The 18,435-nt window shown below is 45.1% G+C and overlaps 2 protein-coding genes across 2 annotated transcripts; one reads left to right on the forward strand and one right to left on the reverse strand.

Annotated features, from left to right (window-relative positions):
- Positions 1-3,651: 3,651 nt before the first annotated feature.
- On the forward strand, positions 3,652-4,623 carry LOC119305260 (zingipain-1-like). Its single transcript, XM_037581831.1, has 3 exons — positions 3,652-3,960; positions 4,059-4,297; positions 4,397-4,623. The coding sequence occupies exons 1-3, from the start codon at positions 3,876-3,878 to the stop codon at positions 4,556-4,558; spliced, it is 486 nt and encodes a 161-aa protein (XP_037437728.1). The 5' UTR covers positions 3,652-3,875; the 3' UTR covers positions 4,559-4,623.
- A 7,341-nt stretch (positions 4,624-11,964) lies between these two features.
- LOC119309193 lies at positions 11,965-14,522 on the reverse strand. The gene is made up of 8 exons (XM_037585229.1): positions 13,714-14,522; positions 13,567-13,615; positions 13,401-13,472; positions 13,190-13,309; positions 12,869-12,967; positions 12,710-12,769; positions 12,512-12,606; positions 11,965-12,377 (listed from the first exon to the last, which is right to left on the reverse strand). The coding sequence occupies exons 1-8, from the start codon at positions 14,520-14,522 to the stop codon at positions 12,296-12,298; spliced, it is 1,386 nt and encodes a 461-aa protein (XP_037441126.1). The 3' UTR covers positions 11,965-12,295.
- Positions 14,523-18,435: the final 3,913 nt, after the last annotated feature.

Below are 18,435 nucleotides of genomic sequence, written 5' to 3' on the forward strand. Positions count from 1 at the left end.
GCAGTGTCAAAAAACGTCTTACATTATGGGGCGGTGGGAGTATTTTTAAAATCCATGATTTTTTCCAAATACGCTCTTTTTCTCAAATTCATCGAATTTTTTTTTCAAATCCGTGAACTTTTATCGAAATCGTGTACTTTTTCACATCCGTGAACTTTTATGAAATTTTGAACTTTTGTAGATTCATGAATAGTTTTAGAATTTAAGATATTTTAAAATTTGTGAAATTTCTTCAAATCTACCAAGAAAACTGAGAGCTGGTTTTTTAGCAACAGCCAGAAGCTAGTGGGAGAAAAACGAAGCCAGGCTTAGTTTTTTTTAGATAAATCGAAACCAGGCTTAGTGGAACAGCGAGCTGCCGATAGTGGGCCGCGGCCGCGGCCCACGAAACTAGCAGGTGGGGAGTAGATCTCTCTCGCCGAACCCGTAGCCCATTTACCGAAATTTTAAGCGCGAACAGAACGGACCGGCGGCGCGGCGGCAGGGAAAGCGGAGGTTGCGGCGGGATCGGCAGCGGCGATCGCCGGAAAATTAACAGAAGCTATCCAATTTCTCCGCGTCTCTCATCCCACCCCGCCCCACCGCGCCCCCGCGCGTAAGTTTTCTGGGCAGAAACATTTCGAACCATCGTCCTGCTCGATACGGTTCGTACCTCGCGCCCCCCTCCACAGTTAGGAAGCTTACGACTGAGATCGGCGGTGTGGGATACGTCGGAGATAGAATCTTTCTCCGTGTGCGGCGCGGGTGGGGGTGGGGGTGGGGGTGGGGGGCGGCAGAGACGAGGGGAAATCTTTCTTGGCTGTTGATAATTTTTGGATAATCGGTAATTGGGTGTAATGGGTCGTTTGGATGAACTGTTGCTTTTTTTTTCTTTTTTTTTTTGCTGAGAAACTGTTGCTGTGCAAACTAGTCAAAATAACTCAGATTGCCTCAGAGATTAGTATTATGTGCAGTTTTTCATGTTATTCTCTGGATAGCTCTTAGATTCGACAGTAGAATGCAAAATTCAGGGAGCAAGACATTGGCAGGTTTTAAAATTTATTAAACTGGAGTTAGCATATGCTTGATCAGCCTTGACAAGATCTGTTATTGTTTTTTATGGAAATTACATGATAGAGTTTTTTTTGCTAAGGTAATAGTGTCCAAACCAGGTTACTTAGATTTACTATTGACTTAAAATCTTCTCACCGAACTGTTAGTGCATCTGTCATTGTTGAGTGACAAGTTACAAATTTGAGATGAATAAACAAAGATTAAAATCATTTTCTTACCAGCACCTGTGAACAATCATCTTACTGTTCTTTGGATATTTGATTATTTCAGGCTTTAATCTGAAAAGATGGCGTCAAACGCAATCATTAGAAGATTAAGGAATCTCTCTTATTTTAGTCCTGTCATGCCAGTTCCGTCGTTTTGTCGCTTCAGGCATGGTACATTGGGTTCAGATGTTAGCCGGAGCAATAACCAGCAACTTTTTCATCCAAAGAAAAGGTACTTAGACTTTGTAATGGAAGAACTAATTAGCTTTCTCCATTTTTTGAGAAAACCCTGTAATGGCTTCCTACTTGTAACTAAGAAAAGCTAGGAGAAAACCCTGCAATGGCATTTGACGTCTACTAAGCTTCCATGTCCATCATAAGTACTGTTACTTTCTCTTAATGAGAAGCCAACAGTAATGCTTACTTGCAATGGAGGTACGCCTGCAATGGATTCTTCGGTGTTGTACTTTTGGTACATGGAAGCTTAGCTTAGTAGATGTCAGAAGTTATGTTGATCTATTCACTTAATGACAAGCACCCAAGTATATTTACTTGACAAAAGTAACTTTTTAGCTTATTAGATTTACTCATGAGTCTGTGCTGAATTTATCCACTTTATTTTGAAATTATTTAATAAAATTGTGGTGCAAAGTAACCCCTCCTTCTCATGGTAATTCTACTTATCTATGCAACAGTAGGACTGTTCGTCAGATGAGTCAAGCTGAAAATGAACCTCGTTTTGAAAAAGAGCTCCAGCAAGCCTGCCCTGAACGCGCCCACTTAGACATGCTGGCGAAACAAGATATGGAAGACAAGATTATGGTATGACGCACATAATTTAATTGCTCATGGTCTTTGATGATTCTTCTGGTTAATTGTTCCTTAGTTGTTACTCCCTGTGCTAATATTATAAGTCATTCTACACCCATTCCATAAAAATGTATGCTAACAAACTGTTTGCATTATGCATTCAATATGCTTCGTGAATTTTAGCAACATATAACTTATGATTTCTGATGTCAATACATTTGTAATACACTGAACTACTTTTTAATCAGAAATACACATAACTCTTGTCATCTAAATGCGTGCCTTAATTCTTGCGTGAAAAGCTGCATTGACTTGTGATATAGAGACGTGAGAGAGGACTTGTCATTTACTACATTCTAACATATATTAGATCTGTAAATAATATTTCTATCGTAGTATTATTTTTTGTCCTTAAAGTAGTATGTGTTTGTTTCTTAGTTCTTGCTACTGTAAGTACCGTTTTTTATATTCAGTGCCCATTTCTAATTCTCCAACTTTCCCTCAAAACCCAGCAGACACAAGACTCCAAGGACACATATATCTCTCACTTCCCTCGAATCCTCAGGAAACCAACAGGATACTTCATCAACTCCAAAATGCGTAGAGGTACCTTCAAATTCACACCCCTGAACAAATCTGTTTGGAGTTGGGATTATTTTGATTGGTGACTTAATTGATAATTGAGATGTGAATCTATCCAGATAATATCACTGTGTCACCAAACAAACGAGTGCCAAATGGTTCAGTTAGAAGTATGACAGAAAGCTTCAAGGCTACTGAATATTTAGTTTGCATGGATAAAAGCAGTCAAGGACGTTATGGCAATGGGAATTGAAATCCAGTCTTGCTCAATTGTTTTGGGAATTGGTTACTAGATTTGTAACTGAGATGAAAGGTTCTACCAAAATCATACCAGTTAGCATCAAGGTCTTTGCTGATAAAAATTGGACCAGTAATTCCTGTCCAATTTCTTTAGGAAAACATTTCATTGGTTAGGTGACATGGAATTATGAGGAAGCTCTATGTAATGGTGAAGATGATTTCATAACTATTGTGGGGGTTTAGGGAAAGACCGAATAATAGATCCTTGTGCACTTCGATTAGCAAGGTCCGACTACAAAACAAAGGTTCAAAGCTACTACATATTTAAGTAGCACAAGGAACAGAGTCTAGGTCGATATTGCAAGGGGAATTTCAAATAGGTCTGCAGTCTTGATCATTCTTTTATTCCAATTGGTTAAGGTTTGAAACTGAGATCAACTGTCCTATTAAAATTGCTCAAATAAAGCAGCAAGGGTGTCAAGATTAAGATGGCATAAACAAAGGATCAATTGGTTATGTGAGTTTGTGACAAGATAGGAAATTACTGTGAAGTCTCTCCAGAAATTTTTCACTGCAATTGGTTATGGGACTTGGAACTTTTATAACGTACTACCTACTGGAAGGATGATTGGATAGCTGGTGATTTATGGAAAGATGATTGGATAGCTGGTGATTTATGGAAAGATGATTGGATAGCTGGTGATTTATGGAAATATGAAAGAATAAAGTCATGTGCTCTTTGCGGAAAAGGCCAGTTAAACAGTCCTGACTATCAAATTTTGGTCATAATTGTTCATGAGACTGTAATTGAGAAGTGCCTCTTCTTAATTAACAATGCTATTGCTTGAAAAAAATGTCAAAAAGGCTGAGAAGTCCTATTTATGACATACAGCAAGATATGTGTGTTGGGACTGCCCAAAGCTTAAGCTGCAGTTCAGTAAGATCTCTTCAGGTGAAGAAGTTGAGCATCATAATAGAAAATTTATGTATGAAGATTTTGTCCCACCACCTTCAGTTGACTGGAGAAAGCTTGGGGTCGTAACTCCTGTTCAACAGCAGATAATTGATGGTATACATATATATACTTCTATCTATTCTTACAGCAGAACATCTTATTCATATGTTGTATATGGTTCTTACGGTATGAACATACTTCTAAATATGTAGGGCCATGCTGGGCCTTCTCATCCATTGGTTCTGTAGAAGGCATTAATGCAATAGTGACTGGGCAGCTGATTAAATTATCAGAACAACAATTAATTGACTGCATTAATATAACCCATGGAGCGTTTGAAGAAGGTGGCTTGCCTGCAAACGCCTTTTGGTATATAAAGCAAAATAGGGGAGTTGTGCCTGCCGAGTCTTACCCATATGTTGCAAGGAAGTGCACTTGCAAAATCTTTGAGGTACACTAGACTACTAGAGTATATCATCTCTGCACCAGATACACATAGTTAGAATTGTGGTTGATGATGTATTCTTTCCTTGCATTTGTTTGTGTGCAGGATTATATGGTTACAATTGATGGTTATCAATTTGTTCCTCAAGATGAAAATTTACTGGAGAAAGCGGTTGCGAATCAACCCGTCGTAGTTGATGTCGCCAGTGGTGGCGCTCACGGATGGATGAGGAACTATAAAGGAGTAAGCTATCACTTGAAACATTGATATGTAGTATTCCAAAAATGGCATTATATCTTTTGAATTTGAATGAAAATTTCTATTTCAGGGCATTGCAGATTGTCATCATGAGACTCCCTACAGCAAGTTGGATCACTCGATGCTTGCAGTAGCATATGGCACTGAAAAAAGTGGTAGGAAATATTGGGTCTGCAAAAATAGCCTTGGCCCAACGTGGGGTAAGAAGGGCTATTGCCACATTGCACGGGGCGTGGGCTACAAGGGAGGAGCTTTCGGCATCGCAAAGGCTGCTTGTTTCCCCGTTAAAACCTCTACCAACAGACGTGGTTCTATAAAGGATGAAGCAATGCTTATTGACCAAGATTCGGACAAGTAGTGGTGTCTATTTCAAGGTGAGGATTAAAACTCAATGAATGATCCATCACTTACCCAAAAATCTCAATGTGCAAACTCAGTTCTCTTATAACAGAATTATGTGACCAGAGACAATCTGAAGAAAAGAAATATGAACAAACCAGTTGATTGTGTCTTTTGTGCGGAACCTGAAAGTGTCCAGCACGTCTTCTTTGACTGCGTAGTTGCTAAACTTGTATGGCAAGAAGTTAGTTCTTTTCTTTCCAGACAAGTAGTAGGTACTTCGCCTATCTGTTTTAGCTTTCTTTTGCCCCTTTAGGGCTTCTGAACATGCCAATAGCATATGGTTGAATATTGTCACTGTTTGCTCTGGTCTCGTTTTCAATGAAAATGGAACCGGGGAGGCCTTTGGTGCCTTCCTGTTACTCTAAAAAAAACAAGTAGGTACTTCTCTTGAATCAGTTACTTCTATTTGGATCGCTGGAAAGAAACTGGATTCTCTTCTTAATACAATAGTTGCTTCTGTTCTCTGGGCTTTGTGGAAGCACAGAAATAGTATACTATATTTAATGGTGTCATTTGGATGTCTTTGAATCAGATTCAGTCACTGGTTTTAAGGACCATCAGGAAATGGCGCTTAATCTTCAAGGAGCATATGCTGGTTCAGATATACCAATTCTACCTGCATCTTCAACACCTGCTGGGAAGACCAGCACAACTGGAGTGGGGTAACAGTCTAACAGAGTGTGCTGCTGCTGGAGAAGCCCATCCACACTTGTACAGGCATGGTGACAGGCATCTTGAGCCCAACTTCTCTCTGACGCCGCAGCCGCTGGCTTAAAAGCTTGTATACTGTTGTTTTCCTCCAGTTGTCTGTTCAAGCAGCTCCTGTTCCCTAGCTGTCACAAATTTCTTAAAAAGGTTGGCAGACCTTGCGGCATGTAGCTTAGGTTATATGAGTAGTTTGATCTAGCTAGTGGGCTCTGCCCAGGAGTTTATCTTTAGGTTGAGTAGTCCCGTTGGTTTTTGCGGGCTTCATTTTATATGGAGCCGGGGAGTGATCTCTCCCTGTTGATCTACAAAAGAGGCTGAAGAATGTTTCAGTTGTATAGAATTTGTGGTGCCACTGTCACATGACACATTTCCTCTTTTATCGCAATGAGTCCCGTATAAATCACTTCCTTTTCTTCTTATTTATTTTTCTTCTTCTTGTGATGATTGCTCTTGGGCAGAACGAAGCATACTATTATGCTGATAACTTATTAAAGATTCAGGTGTAATGATTAAACTTCACTGGTGGTTGTTCTGCTATTGAGCAAGGGAGACCATGAAGAATAGGTGCTGCTCGCTTCTGGAGATGGGCATATGGCAACTGCCATCGGTTGCTAATTTTTGGACACAGAATACTTAATAGTTTGTCACAAGTACGTGAAAACAAGTTGCTAGACACAGCTCGGTGCTTTGATGCAACTAAAGCATACCGATTGGGTCTTGCCGAGACGAATCAATATTCCCTTGTCGGGCAGATGGGCAAACATCGACCCTGTGCGACTAGGCGGAAGCGTCTTACCTCGATGTGAGGGACGCGTTACGTGTTATATGGAGCAGGGGCGCACCTCCCTGACAGGCGCATACATGCGGTAGTTTAGATCTTCTAGGAAGATTACATCTTGGGGAGGAAGAGATAAGAGAGAGGTTACAATATGAGATATAAGATAAACATTCAAACAACCTACTCTATCTATCTCTATCATGCGCCGGTGTGTGGCTCAATGACCGTGACATGTACATGTTTGACACCCTCCCTTAATCACAACTTCATCAAGTTGAGATTATGCTTGAAGTCCTCAAAGCTTTTGACAGGTAGGGCCTTTGTGAATCCATCTGCTATCTGATCTCTGGAATGCACAAACCGAATGTCAAGTTGCTTTTGAGCCACTCTTTCCCTGACAAAATGAAAGTCAATCTCTATATGCTTTGTTCTGGCATGAAACACAGGGTTAGCAGACAAATATGTGGCGCCCAACTTATCACACCACAAACAGGGAGCCTTGGCACTTTTCACACCGAGCTCCTTTAGCATGGACTGCACCCATATGATCTCAGCTGTAGCATTAGCTAATGCTTTGTATTCTGCCTCTGTACTTGATCTGGAGACTGTGGCCTGTTTTCTTGCACACCATGAAATCAAGTTAGGGCCAAAGAAAACTGCAAAACCACCAGTGGAGCGCCTGTCATCTAGGCATCCTGCCCAATCAAAATCTGAGAAGGCACTCACAAGTGTAGATGAAGATTCGCTGAGATTGAGACCAATATTAAGAGTGTTTTTGACATATCTGACTATGCGCTTTGCAGCAGTCTAATGAACTGTAGTGGGTGCATGGAGGAATTGACAAACTTTATTGACAGCAAATGAGATATCAGGCCTTGTAAGTGTTAAATATTGAAGTGCACCTACTAGACTTCTGTATTTTGTGCTGTCATCTTGGCTCAAGGGCTGCCCTTCTGTAAGAGATAGCTTTTCAGAACTAGACAATGGAGTGGGTGAGGGTTTACAACCTTGTAAGCCAGCTTTCTTCACCAAGTCTATTGCATACTTTTCTTGGGAGAGATGAATACCATTCTCATGCTTCTTTACTTCTATTCCCAGAAAATAATGCAACTCTCCAAGATCCTTGAGAGCAAACTCTGCACTAAGATCCTTCAACAGTCCTGTGACAGCCTCATCAGATGAACTTGTAACAATAATATCATCAACATATATGAGAACAAATATGTGTGTGTTGCATTTATTGTAGATGAACAATGAGGTTCAGACTTAGAGGGGACAAAGCCAAGTGTTTGCATTTTTGCACTGAGTCGTGAATACCACGCCCTAGGAGCCTGCTTCAACCCATATAGTGCCTTATCAAGTTTGCACACGTGAGAAGGTGCATTCTTGTTTTCAAACCCAGGAGGTTGTTTCATGTACACTTCCTCTTCCAGAACACCATGAAGAAACGCGTTCTGTACATCAAGTTATCTGAGACTCTAGCCTCTGGAAACTGCAATAGACAACACAAGACGAATGGTGGCAGCTTTTACAACAGGACTAAAGGTGTCCTCATAGTCTATGCCATACCGTTGTTTAAAACCCTTTGCCACAAGTCTTGCTTTGTAGCGATCTATGGTTCCATCAGATTTTCTCTTGATCCTAAAAACCCACTTACAATCAATAAGATTTTTACCTTCTGTGGGGGAACCAAGTGCCAGGTTTTATTTCTTTTCAGAGCCATGTATTCTTCATTCATGACTTTTCTCCAATGTTCATCACCAAGTGCCTCTTCAAGTGTATAAGGTTCACCTGGCTCACCTGTTGAACAAATCATACCATATTTTGTTACATGTTTGTAGTCAACAGGTAGAATGACCCCTTTTTGCAGCCGTGTATGCTGTGGTGACTGCACAGAGGATCCCGTGCTGTGTACAGGAGCTTCTGCATGCGCCGATCCCAAGGAGGATTCGGGGACGGCAGCTGTGTCCAGCGGCGGCAGATCTTCTGTGGCAGGTGACGAAGCAGCAACGTGCACGGGCGAAGCAGCAGCCGCAGAAGATCCGGGCTCATCATTGCCCGTGGCCCCCCTGACGCCAGCCGCAGATTCCGCGCCAGCAGTGGTTGGGCCCGCGCCGGTCGGGCGACGCAGGTCGCGCCGCTTGTAGCAAACCGGTTGGACCGGAAAGCGAGCGAGCGTCGGGCCAGTCGGAGGCGGCCACGCGGGCGAGCGGGTTTGGTGCGGGGCATGGGGCGCAGCGTCAGGCGCGGCCGTGACACGGGCGGGCGCTGACTCCGAGGCAGATCCGCACAGCCTGTCGTCTGCGGATCCCGGGGCGGATTCTGTCGGCCCTGCACGCACCGATCCCGAGGGAGATTTGCTCCCTGAGCTGGGGCACATGAGATATGGTGTTGTAGCACCGTTTTCTTCAGGATTTTCACCAATTTCTTCAGAGTTTCCATGCCCGGCTACATCTGCACTATCTCCTGTATCATCACACAACTCATGCAACGTGGTGAGCGGGTTAGTCATCATAGAGTCAACACAGTTATCATCCCTGGAATCAAGGCCGGTGAGAGTGGATGGGAGAAGAAGAATTTCTTTTCGAAGTAAGGCACCGGCGTTTGGGTGGAGGTCAGAAAACGGAAACTTGGTCTCATCAAAGACTACATCGCGAGAAATGTAGACACGACCGGAGGAGACATCAAGACACTTGACCCCCTTGTGTTGCGCACTATACCCAAGGAACACACACTGTTTGGAGCGAAACATGAGTTTTCTGGTGTTGTAAGGACGGAGATTTGGCCAGCATGCACAGCCGAAGACACGTAGAGAAGTGTAGTCTGGTTTGACATGAAGGAGGCGCTCGATGGGAGTTTCATTATTTATAACACGGCTAGGAAGCATATTAATGATATGAACAGACGTGAGAAAAGTTTCATCCCAAAATTTAAGGGGCATGGAAGCACCAGCTAGGAGGGCTAGACCAACCTCAATGATGTGTCTATGCTTGCGTTCGGCTGACCCATTTTGCTGGTGAGCATGGGGGCATGACACATGATGTGATATGCCAAGTGTTTGGAAAAAAGAATTGAGTTTCTCATATTCACCCCCCCCCCCAGTCGGATTGGACTGCAATAATCTTGCGGTCAAACTTGCGTTCAACAAGTGCTTGGAAGTTTTGAAAAACTTGAAAGACTTCGGACCTCTTCTTGAGAAGATAAATCCACGAGAATTTGCTATAGTCATCAATAAAGCTAACGTAATATGTGTGTCTACCAACCGAGCTAGGAGCAGGGCCCCAAACATCAGAAAATATTAATTGCAAAGGTTGAGTAGAAACACTAGTTGATATGGGATATGGTAACTGATGACATTTTGCTCTTTGGCAAGAATCACAAATAGTCTCAATGTTGCGCTCACCAACAAACGGGAGCTTATTTTTTTAAGCAAACTTTCAACTAAGGAAAAAGAAGCATGTCCTAAACGATCATGCCATCGTGTGGACGAGAGCTTGATAGCACCACAAGCTTGTTTATTTGATCTTCGAAACTCCGGAATCAACGGGTAAAGCCCTCGAACGCATCTACCTCGATAGAGAATTCTCCTCGTGGCCTGATCCTTAATCAAGAAGAAAGAGGGATGAAACTCAATGAAAACATGATTATCAATGGTGATGCGATGAACGGAGAGAAGATTCTTATTGGCCCTAGGAACATGCAAGATTTTTCGAAGATGAATTTTGCGGGAAGGGTTATGAATAACTGAGTGACCTATGTGACGTATGCTCATACCTGCACCGCTGGCTGTATGAATCTGATCCTTCCCATGATATTTCTCACGGAGAGTTACCTTCTCCAGCTCGCCATGAGGTGGTTGGTGGCACCACTATCGAGATACCAGTTGGTATCCACACCATAGGAGCCATCAGCAGCCGCCGCCACCTTGTCATCTTCTTCAGACGTCGCCTCGTCCTCATCAAACCGGTACCAACAGTCTTTAGCTGTGTGGCCAGGTTTCCCACAGATTTGACAGCGCACGGCGTCGGGACGAGACCGGCCAGATCCGCTTCGCCGCCCCCTGTTGCTGGTGGAGTTGGGACGGCCAGAGCGTGAACCAGGGCCGGTGGAGTTGCTGGGGCCGCCTTGCTTGCCCTCGGGACGAGGAGGACCGCGGTGGCGAGCTGAGTATCCACCACGCCCGCGGGTGGCCGCGTTCGCAGATGACTTGAAGCCGCCGCCGGAGTTCTGGAAGTGAGCCACGCGCTGATCGAAGTTACTGAGCATGGCGAAGAGCTCGTCGAGGCTGACGGGCGTGACGCGGGCGTCGAGAGCTGAGGCCAGGGGTTGGTAGTCCATGTCCAGCCCGTGCAGGATATAGGAGATGAGCTCGTCGTCCTGGATGGGTTTGCCCACCGCGGCGAGTTCATCGGCAAGCCCACGCATGAAGGCGAAGTAGGCAGCGACGGACTGGTTGCCCTTTTGAGCGTCGATGAGGGCGGTGCGAATGTTGTTGACGCGGCTCAAGGATTGCGACGAGAACATGCCCGCCAGCGCCGACCAGAGGCCGTGCGCGGTGGTGATCGCGGTCACCGTGATCAGCACCTCCTTGGAGAGGTTGCTGAGGAGATAGCCGAGCACCTGCTGGTCCTCCCTGACCCAGATGGGGTGGAGAGGGTTGGGCTCGGAGGTTTCCTTCCCATCCTTGTCCTTGGTGACAAGACGAGGCGCTGGTTCGGGCATGGTGCCATCGGCATAGCCGAAGAGACCTGCCCCTCTCAGCTGGGGCGTGATCTGAGTACGCCAGAGCACATAGTTCGTGCGAGAGAGTTTCTCCGGAACCTGGCCATTGAGGTTTGCGTGGAAGGTGGCGGAGGAAGACATGGAGGCTAGCGCTACTGGATTTCTGGAACCCTAGATGAGATTGGAAGAGGAGGCTCTGATTACCATGTGCGACTAGGCGGAAGCGTCTTACCTCGATGTGAGGGACGCGTTACGTGTTATATGGAGCAGGGGCGCAACTCCTTGACAGGCGCATACATGCGGTAGTTTAGATCTTCTAGGAAGATTACATCTTGGGGAGGAAGAGATAAGAGAGAGGTTACAATATGAGATATAAGATAAACATTCAAACAATCTACTCTATCTATCTCTATCATGGGCCGGTGTGTGGCTCAATGACCGTGACATGTTTACATGTTTGACAGACCCTGCATGGAAATTGCCAGGCTTCGTATCGACACGTCACAATCTGTTTGTACCACACACCACCCTTCCGAACCCGCCAAAAAAATCACCCAGCTTCTTCTATCCTGATAGTACAGTAAAACTGGGTGAGGATGAATCATGTTGGAAATTGGAACAGTTTTCCCTCCAGAAATGGACAGGGCAATAAAACCGCGTCAATAAACTCTCCATGTGCAGCACTGCGAAGCGTCAGTCTCGGCCGGGGTTCTTCTTACTTCTATCTTGCCAAGGTAACATGGTTAATTCGCTGCCCTAATCAGGAGGACCCAGGATGAAGGGAAATGCTTTCTGCTGTCCAAAATCCAAATCCTAGACATGCCAACTGGCGACAAGCAAGACAAGTTATCTATCCACCAATTAAAATGGATGGCAATACAGTCATTAGAGCCACAAATCGCTCATGTTTAGATACAGAGTTTAACAGCTGACATCAGTGCCCAGCTAGCCCCTCAAACAGAGACATGTTTGATGCTACAAAAGATTGGCCTGCGTTATGTGTGTGTGTCTTATCCTTCTTGTCAGAAAGCCATTAGCCAAGCAGCGATCTGCCCAATGGCGGCGACGATTGCTACTACACTTGTCCTGTGACCAAGTCTTGTTTGTAACGGCCGACCGAGCAAAACAAGAAGAAGCTATGACCGAGTCTTGGGGCTGTGCCTCGTCGGCCTGGTGTGGAACCTTGGCTCCCTGGGAACTGTCTGGGGCTTCACTGACCTGCATTTCCATCCAAGAACAAAACGTTCATTTAGCTGATGACAATAGGTTGAAATGATCAACCAACCAGCCACAGTTCATGTCTCATCACACAAATAGAGCATGATCATCAGATGGCAAAATGTTTTTGCTACCTTTTGGGCATGAATGGCCTCGAGAAATCCGGCATTGGGTGCGCCCTCGGCACCTGCTCTTTCCTCAGCAGTTTGATCTCAATCTCTTCATCCAGCTGCAAAACACAAAAGAAATGCATGCCACATGCCACATGTCGGTTAATTCTTGCATCTGGATCAATGCCATGGGACAACAACTCTTGATTCAATTGTAGCTACCTTCTGCTGCCTCTCCTTCTCCAGCTCCAGCCTCTCCAGGAAGATGTTGCGCTCCGCGATCTGCAGGAGCGAAGAACAGCCATTACGTTTGCATAGACTCTTTTTTGACTTTGTGAGCCAAAACTCTGTTACCATGCAATGTAGTGTGCTACTGCTTACCTGATGATCAAACTTGGAGCGACCGACAGCACGAACTGCGCTATGAAGCACGACATCGAACGGTTCAGTGGGCTCTTTCGTCGGCGGTTTCGCCAGATTCTACACCCAAAAATGAGGAATTATTTCAAGTAAGGTTGCACTTGAACATGTTTTGCGGGTTTCAGTGACAAGAAAAACATGGTCTTATACTGAACTATACTGAAGAACTAATTTTTTCAGTTAACCTTCACGTGAGATATCATGCTCATTGCTCTAGCAAAATACAGTAAAGAGTAAAGAATTAACCAAGAACCTCAGTGTGATCGTGGTTCGTTGGCGTACCTCCGGTTCTTCGGTGGTCCATGGGAGAGCTTGCGCGAGCGGGTTGCGCAGCCTCTCCTCCTCCAGCAGCATCTCCCTCATCATCTGAACAAAGTTGCCTTCCTTCACCCTTCCCCTTTGCTGAAAAACAACAACAGAAATGCAGTTTCTTCAGTCACCAATCATGTGCAATTTTTGAACCAACTGTCCAAGAACAAAAATGTGTAGATACCTCGGTCCTAAGATTGAACGGATGAGGCCTCGTCGCCTTCCTACACGAGCTCCTCTCCGACGAGCCAGCGCTCTGCGATCCGGGGACGAAGAACGTAAACACAAAATTCACCGAAGATTCATCTTAAAACTCAGCCAAATTGGACAATTCTGAATACCAAACTCACGTTGCATCTCCTGACCTGATGCTCGTCTCGCGCACCGCTGCTGCTCCTGCTGGATTTATCGCGAGAAGATTTACATCAGTACGTTATGTGGGCAGAGAGAATCAGGAACGGCAATGGATGGATCAGAGCATTGATCGATTGATGAACCTGTTGCGGCGGGGGAAGCCGATGATGCAGTAGGAGAGGTCGGACGACGACGCGACGGAGGGGTACGACGCCATGTCGATCTCCTCGGCCTTCCGCGGCGACGACGGCACCGAGGCCGACTCCTTCTTCCTCCTCCTCGTCCCCGCGCCGCCTCCGCTCTGCGCCTCGCGGTCGCCGCGGGACAGGGACAGGAGCCTCTCGAACGTGTCCACCAGGTACCTGACGCGGCCCTCGCCGTGCTCCGGGATGCCGGCCATGGCCTCCTCGAGGGTCGCGCTCCACGCCGCGCTCCTCCGCGAGGCCGCCTCCCCGCGCCGCCGTCCTTGCCCCTGCTCCTCCTCCGCCGCGACGTCGCAGGGAGACGAGAGCCTCGCCCTGACCTTCTTCTGGCAGAGCTCGTCGGAGAAGTCCCACAGCGGCGCGCGCGGCGCCTCGTACGGCGCCGCCGCCGCCGGCGGCGCGGGAGTCGAGCTATTCCTAGAAGACGACGGTTCCAGCTTCTTCCTTCTCGGCGTCCTCGATGACGACGGCCTCTTGGAACCAGGCGTCGAGCAGGACCGCCTGTTCTTGATCACCGCCTTGGTGCCGACGACGAAGGCGGGCTTCACCGCCGCCGCCGCCGCCGCCGCCTCGCCGGAGAACTTGTTGAACCGGCGGAGGCACTCCTTGAACGACATCCCGTCGAGGGGCTCGACGTTCTCCGAGCCCTCCGTCCTCGGCAGCACCCGCCTCCTGGCCGCCGACAGCGACGCGACCGCCGCGAACGGCCGCCGCGCCCTGGGCCTCCTCCCCGCCGCCGGCGTGGCCATCGCACGTCTCCGACCCCAAGCAGCAACAACCACGACGATCGACGCGGACGGCGGTTGATGGCGGAGCAGCAATGAATTCGATTCGCGATTGCGGGGCACGGAACGGAACGAGGCGGAGATTTATAGGGGAGGAGGCGATTCGAAGAGGAACAGGTGTCATCGTAACGTTGGTGGCGTGCGCCAGCCTAGGGGGCAACGGCTAGTGGCGGTTTGCGATCGCCCGCGGATTCGCTGGGCCGTTGGATGGGAGGGGAGACGGCACTACAGCCGTCGATGAGCTAGTAATTAGTAGTATTATTTTGGCCGTAATTAATTTCTGCTATATACTATACTACTACTAGTACATTCATTCAAAATTGTATTTGTGTTCTGGCAGGGCCTGTTTATGAGATTTTTGTTTGGCTTTGGGTGAGAAGAACGGTAAAAAAGAAATCGGTTTGAGTGAATGGATCCTTGGTAATTATCGCCCGGTGTGTTTTTTATGGGGTGTAATATCGCTGATGATTTTGATTTGCTCGTGATTTTGGTTCCTTGCGATTTGCTGGCTATTACAGCGGGATTTGCACGGTGAATTTGTTTGAGTGCGCGCGTGCATGCATGCTTCACTTCGTATGTATCGCCTCATGCTTGTTTTCATGGTTGAGCCAATTCTCTATGTTGTTGTTTTTTGGAAAAAGTCCAAAATAAACTATGAAATTATAGACGAAAGCTAAATAAAACCCTGAACTTTGAATCCCGAAAATTGGCACTCTGAACTTGCAATCTCGATCTACTTTGGATCCTAGACCTGTTTGGCACACCGGGAATATTACAATCCCGTTCGGGATAACCAGCTACTCTCACTGACCAAATTTGGGCCGGCCCACTATAACACAACAAGAATTCGTTAAGTTTAAAAAATGTTCGTACATTTCTAAAATTGTTCAAAAGTTAAAAAAATGTTCCTGTTGTATATTTTTGGCACGAATTCAATTCATTTATGTTTTTAAAAATATATTTAGAGTTCTGAAATTCTATTCACTTTTTAAAAACTGTTCGCAATTTCAATAAAAAAACAAAAAAGTTCAGAATTCCAACAGTTTTTCACATGCTATAAAAATGTCTCAGGTTTTCATAATTGTGTCACATTTTTTGAATAATGTTTTTGGAATTTCATAAATTGCAAAATTCCTTGTCGGGTAAGTTCCGACCCGCACGAAAGGCGTAACGATCTGGGCACTGTCTCAGAGAGAGGCTCGTTATTTTGTATACAATATTTTTTTAAAATGTATTGGATTGTTGGCTGCGGACTCGAGTGGCCGGCCCACCAGATATAAAGCAAGTATTTCTTTCTTATCACGCGCCGTAAAAATTCTTTCTTTCTTTTCTTAATGCGCGACATAATAATTCCAAAAGAGAAAAACATGCCATGGAGTCAAACTTGGGACCTGGCAGGGTTGACCTGATTTTGCTAGCCACCACACCAGACGACTATGACTTACATAATAAGAGGCTGAATTTTTTTAATCAGAAACCAAAGCGTTGAACTTTGAATTTTTTTAAGGGCTAACAAGTATTAAAAACGTATTTATTTCTGAAATATTCGAACATTTTATTTGAATACTTTAAAAAACCATCAACTTTCAAAAAGAGAACACCTTTTGAAACATAAACATTTTTTAAAGCTGAACAAAATTTTAAAGTGCAAACACTTTTTGAAACATAACTTTTTTCTGAAACCTGAACAAAATTTTAAAGTGCAGACACTTTTTGTACAATGTGAAAAAATGTTTGCGTGTTGTAAAAAAATGTGTCATAACCTTAACAGAATATATGTGACATGTGTTTGAAAAAAGTGTATGCAAATTTTAAAATGGTAAACCATGTAAAAGAGTGTTCATATAGTTTTATAAAATGTTTATTGTCATTAAGAAAATGTAAAACATGTATTTGGACAAATATTACCATGTATTCAAAAAAGTTTTGAAAACATTTAATTTAAAAATGCCCATAATGTATTTTTAAAAAACTAAGAAAAAACAAATTAGTGCGCGCGCAACGCGCATGAGCGACTGCGCTACTTGGCCGGCTCAATTCTACAAATACCGGCGAAGTCCTCTCAAGGTTTAAAATAGAACGGGATTAAAGAGTTTGGTGTGCTGATTTCAGGGATTGAGAGTTCGAGGTTTGGTTTAGCTTTCACCTACTAATTCAAGGTTTGTTTTGAACTTTTTCCGTGTTTTTTTGGCAGTTAGAACCTTGTGCTTGGTGATTTCAAAACAAAAAAACTTGCGTTCTGTAGAATCAATTGGCAATTCACATCTCACCTTTCCATCCATTCATTTATTATTTTATTTCAAAATAATAAAGGGTCATATATTTCAAACTAAATATACAATTTGGGATCCCTTTCCATCATCATATTTATCATGACAAGGTCATTCAAGCAAGGCAAAGGTTGACTCTGATTTTGAAATTTGAGAAATGCGTTATAAAACTCCGATGAAAACATTGATGAAACTTTTATGAGCCAAATATTTTTATGGATGCATGTTTTATGTGGCCTTACGCGACTTTCGGTATGATTTCATTGTTTCATATGGTAGGATCATTTGAATCTATAGGGGTGCAGAGACTACAACAAAATTAAATATAGTCGGTTTTCATTAATGCCAATTTTAGGATTAAGCTAGAAATTTAAAGATCGGAAGCAAACTTGCATGAAAGTAGAGGGGGTAAGAAAAAAGATCATGAACACAACTTTTTTTTCCTGAAATTTGAATTGTTGGTGCAATCATACTCCTTGTTTGTGAAGGTTCAGACAAAAATTCTTAAGGTGCACAAGGACCTCAACAGCCTGCAAAGCGCAGACCAACCTATCTCATCATGACTTGATACCACATAGGACAAAGCCTCACTCGGGTGGATCTTCACACAATGTAGGAGATCTTTGTCTTCACAAACTTCTTGGTTCCCTCACAACCTAAAGGATCCCAAGCATACTTAGCCGATCTAGGAGGGTCCGAACGAGACTTGGGAAATTGGATATAACATTGTTCTAGCTCAGAGATCACACAACATTCGATAGGTCCAACCTATGCTAGAACACATGGATTTTGTTACTTGGTGTATCTCAAAGTGTCCGAGCTAAACTCACTCGAAGTGATCGAACAACACTTTGAATTAAAGCTTAACAACTTCGAGGTACCACACAAAAGACACTCGTAGGTACCAAACAAGAGTCAGAAGTTGTCGGCGTTCTCGGAACCAGGGTACCCAGACTTGCCTGCCTGCGGCCCACGGCGTGGCTCCATCAACGGCCTCGTATGATCCATCTTTAGCCACGACAAGACAAGACCCTCGCGAGGCGGACAACATCAAGACCTCCTAAAGGAGCGGCCTCCCCAATCGGCCTCCTGAGTGTTGGGGAACCCGGTAATTTCAAAAAAAAATCCTACGATAACGCAAGATCTATCTAGGTAATGCATAGCAACGAGAGGGGAGAGTGTTGTCTACGTACCCTTGTAGACCAAAAGCGGAAGCGTTATGACAACATGGTTGATGTAGTCGTACGTCTTCACGACCCGACCGATCCTAGCACCGAAGATACGGCACCTCCGCGATCTGCACACGTTCAGCTCGGTGGCATCCCACGAACTCTAGATCCACCTGAGGTCGAGGGAGAGTTTCGTCAACACGACGGCGTGGTGATGGTGATGATGAAGTTACCGGCGCATGACTTCGCCTAAGCACTACGGCGATATGACCGAGGTGGAAATCTGTGGAGAGGGGCACCGCACACGGCTAAACAATCAACTTGTGTGTTCTAAAATGCCCCCCTGCCCCCATATATAAAGGAGGGAGGGAGGAGGAGGCCGGCCAGGGGAGGAGGCGCGCCAAGGGGGGGCAATCCTACTCCAAATAGGTTTGCCCC

This window comes from Triticum dicoccoides, chromosome 5B, assembly GCF_002162155.2.
Source record: "Triticum dicoccoides isolate Atlit2015 ecotype Zavitan chromosome 5B, WEW_v2.0, whole genome shotgun sequence".
Taxonomy (NCBI): Eukaryota; Viridiplantae; Streptophyta; class Magnoliopsida; order Poales; family Poaceae; genus Triticum; species Triticum dicoccoides.

What these genes read in the sequence shown, in the direction of transcription:
- LOC119305260 (XM_037581831.1), top strand. Translation starts at nt 3,876, where the DNA reads ATGTATGAAGATTTTGTCCCACCACCTTCAGTTGACTGGAGAAAGCTT. An exon ending in TCAACAGCAGATAATTGATG is followed by an intron (nt 3,961 to 4,058) that starts GTATACATATAT and finishes CTAAATATGTAG; the next exon opens with GGCCATGCTGGGCCTTCTCA. An exon ending in GCACTTGCAAAATCTTTGAG is followed by an intron (nt 4,298 to 4,396) that starts GTACACTAGACT and finishes GTTTGTGTGCAG; the next exon opens with GATTATATGGTTACAATTGA.
- LOC119309193 (XM_037585229.1), bottom strand. Translation starts at nt 14,522, where the DNA reads ATGGCCACGCCGGCGGCGGGGAGGAGGCCCAGGGCGCGGCGGCCGTTC. An exon ending in ATCAGGTCAGGAGATGCAAC is followed by an intron (nt 13,473 to 13,566) that starts GTGAGTTTGGTA and finishes CCCGGATCGCAG; the next exon opens with AGCGCTGGCTCGTCGGAGAG. An exon ending in AGGCCATTCATGCCCAAAAG is followed by an intron (nt 12,378 to 12,511) that starts GTAGCAAAAACA and finishes ATGGAAATGCAG; the next exon opens with GTCAGTGAAGCCCCAGACAG.